The following is a 5,054-nucleotide window of genomic DNA, read 5'->3' on the forward strand; positions in this document are numbered from 1 at the left end:
AAAGCAGCAGTGCGTGTTCATAATGCATTAATCAGTAACCTTATAAATGCACCTACACAGTTCTTTGATCAAACACCAAGTGGAAGAATACTAAACAGGTTAGATACAAGATTAGAAAACAATTTGGATCATGCGTCTTGTTCTTCGTCTTAATCCCAATTTTTGGTTCCTCTGTTCAGGTTTTCATCTGATCTATATACGATTGATGACTCTCTTCCGTTTATTCTCAACATTCTTCTAGCAAATTTTGTTGGCTTGTTAGGGATTATTTTAGTATTGTCTTATGTTCAGGTTTTTCCCAAACTATTCTCTCTTGTTTTTAGGTATCATTCTTTTGTTTTGGTGGAAAGGAGTTACATCAGTGTAAAATATGTATACAGGTTCTGTTCCTGCTTCTGCTTCTACCATTTTGGTATATATACAGCAAGCTTCAGGTACTTTAGCCTCTTTTAATATATTATTAGCTAATCTGATTATATAGCCATTCTGATATTATATTGGTTTTTTTTCTTAAGTGAAGAAAGAGGAGGTGTAAGTTTCTACTAAGTGAAAATTGTTTCAGTTCTTCTACAGGTCAACATCAAGAGAACTACGAAGGTTGGACAGTGTTTCACGATCACCAATATACGCATCTTTCACGGAGACACTTGATGGGTCATCAACTATCAGAGCTTTTAAGTCTGAGGTAGTTTAGGTTCTGCTTTAAAAAAGAATTTGTTGCTATGATTGAAATGAATGTCCGGTTGTGCTTCTCTGCTTTAATGCTAGTTAGATTATGCATGACAGGACCATTTCATCGCTAGGTTTATGGAGCACTTGACGTTATACCAGCGGACTTCTTACTCAGAGATAATTGTAAGCTTGTGGCTCTCCTTGCGTCTGCAGGTACATACGAATACATCTTTCCTAATGTTGTGTAGGTTTCCGTTGGGAGTTTAAGACCGTTTTCAAATATCTTTTAACAATGTTTGTTTCATGAAATGTGCTCTGCAAGAAATGAGTATGGAATTAATCTCTACAAGGTGCTGATTAGTTGAGTAAACTGGTGCAGTTGTTAGGAGCAATGATTGTCTTTTTTGTCGCCGTAATGGCTGTTATCGGCTCCCGGGGAAAGTTTCCAATCAGTTTTGGTACACCTGGATTGGTAAGGAATTGAAGTTTTCATAAATTTATAAAGTGAAAGCACTAAAATGTAATGTATGATTTGAATCACAGGTGGGATTAGCGCTCTCATATGCAGCTCCACTGGTTTCTTTGTTAGGTAGCTTTTTAACAAGTTTCACCGAAACAGAAAAGGAAATGGTTTCTGTTGAAAGGGTTCTCCAGGTAATTCTTATTAAATAACTTCCATATGCCTAGTAGTGTTACTAATAATAATACATGAACGAACCATGCTCTCTCGCCTGTATGAAATAGTATATGGATGTGCCTCAAGAAGAAGTTTCCGGTCGCCAATCTCTCAGCGGTAAGTGGCCGGTTCAAGGGTTGGTTGAGTTTCACAATGTGACGATGAGATACATCTCAACTCTGCCTCCAGCACTCAATCACATTTCTTTTACAATCCAAGGAGGGATGCAGGTACATGTATCGCCAAGCCAAGCAATCTATAAACAGACTGTTTTTTTTTTTTTTCTGTCTCATGTAAGAACAAATTTTGTTGGTTGATCAGGTAGGAGTAATTGGAAGAACTGGAGCTGGAAAATCTTCCATCTTGAATGCCCTTGTCCGGCTTACCCCTGTTTGTAGTGGAGAGATAATGGTGGATGGAATTAACATACACCATCTTCCAATTAGAGAGCTTCGTTCTCGCTTCGCTGTTGTTCCTCAGAGCCCTTTTCTGTTTCAAGGATCACTGAGGTTACAACTACTCTTTTACTCATTTTCATATTCAATTATTGCTTTTGCAGTTTCCATGATAAAAATGTTGTGCTTCTCACAGGAATAACCTTGATCCTCTTGGGTTGAGTGAGGATTGGAGAATATGGGAGATCCTAGACAAGTGTAAAGTCAAGGCAGAGGTAGAAAGTGCAGGAGGGTTAGATTCTAATTTAAAGGAATCTGGATGTTCCTTTTCTGTCGGGCAGAGACAGCTCCTGTGCCTTGCACGTGCTCTACTCAAGTCATCAAAGATCCTATGCCTTGATGAATGCACTGCCAACATTGATGTTCACACAGCTTCCCTATTGCAGAGCACAATATCGAGCGAATGCAAAGGCGTAACCGTCATCACCATTGCTCACCGCATTTCAACTGTTCTTGATTTGGATAGCATCCTTATTCTTCATCGCGGAATCCTGGTTGAACAAGGAAACCCACAACATCTTATGCAAGATGACTCCTCAACTTTCTCAAGCTTTGTCAGAGCTTCTAAGTGAGATGTTGTTAGAATTTGTTACTTCTCTGATCTTTGCTATATAAATATGTCTTCATGATTTGATGATCTAACAACTTAAGTACCGCTGTACTTGAAAGAAAATTAAACAAAAACTGGTTTCAGCTTTAGCAGCCTTGTTTGAGTGTCATTTATATGCTCAGTATTTCATCATAAATGACTCTTCTTGGACTTCTCTAATCACAAAGAAAGAAGATAGATTCCTACACATTTCGCAATTGTTATTGTTTGTTTTTCTTCCAACAAGTTAGTTCACAAGGGATTTGTTCTTCTTTGCAACTTAAAACAGCGTTAGCCAAGAGTTTCCCAAGCCAAGCATGATAGAGTAGTCCCCTTGATCCGAGCCCTGCAAATACCCAGAATTTGCTAGACTCACCTGCTGGACCACCTATGAGCTTATCTACACATCCCAAGAGCGGCAGTGACCCACGGCTTGTGACAGGCGGCATTGCTCTCAACCCTGCCCTTGCTCCCGCAAATCTCCACTTCTCTATGTCTGGATAAACTGCACTCGCCTTCGGAAGAAGCTCGTCGAGAGCTCTTGAAGCTTCCTCTGCTGTGACATCCGATGAATAATTTCTTGATTGCCACTCCCACGTGGATCCCATGTGTAGATTACGAGATCCCTGAACTGCGAGCCATGCATCTGACAAGATAGAAGGTCCACCATCAGGGTAACCCCTGCAATAGAGAATTTTAAAGTAAACTAACCAATAAAAAATGTTGCTGGGCTAGACGTAGCAATGCGACTACATCAACACTTTATTTTCAATGAAGGGTCCCACACTTAACAAAAACCTTACTCCAACCAGAAGTGTAATATAGAATGAGGATGTAAAATTTAATACCGGGGAAATGAAATAGCAGTATTGAAAGAAAATACTAGGAATGGACAATTTTATGGGGTCAAGGTCTCTATATGATATGTTTAGAGGAGGTATTGAGCAGAGAGAAGAAATACCTGGCACTCTCGGGTAACTGCAAATGAGTAATGACACCTCGGCAAGTCCTTAAAGGTAGCTTTCCAATAAGCCCTGGAAGAAAGTCTATCTTGGATCCAAGACATATTACTACTGCATCATATTCTCCTACACATAACAACAACAACAACAAAGCTGTGATGAGAACCAAAGAGAAAAGGAATGGATACTCTTCTCTTGGAATGTTAATAGCTATTTACTCTTAAATGCTCATAGACTCATATGATGTTTTCAGACCAGATATTTATCTACAACTAAGTTTTATCACATCAGTTTTAAAGGATGTTTCCACAAAGCTTATGCGAGTGCAAGAGTTAACCAAAAATATAAGAATCTAGTTCAAATGATGTGAAACCTAAGAAAATCACATCACTCACCTTCAAGTTCGAACACATCATCTATAGATTTCTTCACCAAAGTTACGTTTTTCCTTCCAAGTGATGCCTCCGCTGAGTTCTGGCATGCTAGAAAGAGTGCCTGCAGAAGGGGTCGGTAAAAGCTTTGTTGCTAACATACATATAAAAAATTCAAAATGTGTTGTTTTATGTCTGTTAACCTGGAGATATCGCTGCGGATTAACATTCATAGCTTCTGGAAAATAGAAGGCACAGTTCAAAGGCAGGCATAGATTGGGGACAAGATTTTGTGCACCATCTTTGTCAATAGTCTCTACTACACAGCTAGCAAGGCAGTTTCGAGCATTCTAATGGCAGAAGTAATAAACAGTAAAACTACGGGTTTAGTTTAAAATATCTCTAGAGTATCTAAGTCAAGTTCAAACTTACATCACTCATTAAATCTAAAGTCTTGGCATTTGTTGCTGGTCTCAAGATTCCCCTGCAGCAAGAAGAAGAACTTCGTCAGTCTTGAGTTTTACTTATTACAAAAACCCATATCCTCAGGAAAAAATCAAGTGTTTTATTGAGAGAGTGTGTANAGATCGAAGGTCCACCATCAGGGTAACCCCTGCAATAGAGAATTTTAAAGTAAACTAACCAATAAAACATGTTGCTGGGCTAGACGTAGCAATGCGAGTACATCAACACTTTATGTTAAATGAAGGGTCCCACACTTAACAAAAACCTCAGTCCTACCAGAAGTGTAATATAGAATGAGGATGTAAAATTTAGTATTGGGGAAATGAAATAGCAGTATTGAAAGAAAATACTAGGAATGGCCAATTTTATGGGGTCAAGGTCTCTATATGTTTAGAGGTATTGAGCAGAAAGAAGAAAAACCTGGCACTCTCGGGTAACTGCAAATGAGTAATGACACCTCGGCAAGTCCTTAAAGGTAGCTTTCCAATAAGCCCTGGAAGAAAGTCTATCTTGGATCCAAGACATATTACTACTGAATCATATTCTCCTACACATAACAACAACAACAAAGCTGTAATGAGAACCAAAGAGAAAAGGCGTGGATACTCTTCTCTTGGAATGTTAATAGCTATCTACTCTTAAATGCTCATAGACTCATATGATGCTTTCAGACCAGATTTTTATCTACAACCAAGTTTTATCACATCAGTTTTAAAGGATGTTTCCACAAAGCTTATGCGAGTGCAAGAGTTAACCCAAAATATAAGAATCTAGTTCAAATGATGTGAAACCTAAGAAAATCACATCACTCACCTTCAAGTTCGAACACATCATCTATATATTTTTTCACCAAAGTTACGTTTT

The 5,054-nt window shown here is 38.6% G+C and overlaps 1 protein-coding gene, 1 long non-coding RNA gene and 1 pseudogene across 2 annotated transcripts; 1 reads left to right on the forward strand and 2 right to left on the reverse strand.

Moving 5' to 3' along the window:
- Positions 1–2,599, forward strand: part of LOC104773269 — a 10,657-nt pseudogene extending 8,058 nt beyond the window's left edge.
- On the reverse strand, positions 2,477–4,205 carry LOC109124688. The gene is made up of 5 exons (XM_010497843.2): positions 4,158–4,205; positions 3,929–4,075; positions 3,750–3,849; positions 3,354–3,480; positions 2,477–3,073 (listed from the first exon to the last, which is right to left on the reverse strand). Exons 1-5 carry the CDS (start codon positions 4,164–4,166, stop codon positions 2,614–2,616), a joined length of 843 nt encoding a protein of 280 aa, XP_010496145.1. The 5' UTR covers positions 4,167–4,205; the 3' UTR covers positions 2,477–2,613.
- A 104-nt stretch (positions 4,206–4,309) lies between these two features.
- Positions 4,310–5,054, reverse strand: LOC104773266. The gene is made up of 3 exons (XR_765058.1): positions 5,004–5,054; positions 4,611–4,737; positions 4,310–4,338 (listed from the first exon to the last, which is right to left on the reverse strand). It is a non-coding gene; the product is annotated as an uncharacterized LOC104773266 (long non-coding RNA).

The sequence above is a fragment of the Camelina sativa genome, unplaced genomic scaffold, assembly GCF_000633955.1.
Source record: "Camelina sativa cultivar DH55 unplaced genomic scaffold, Cs unpScaffold00507, whole genome shotgun sequence".
NCBI lineage: Eukaryota > Viridiplantae > Streptophyta > Magnoliopsida > Brassicales > Brassicaceae > Camelina > Camelina sativa.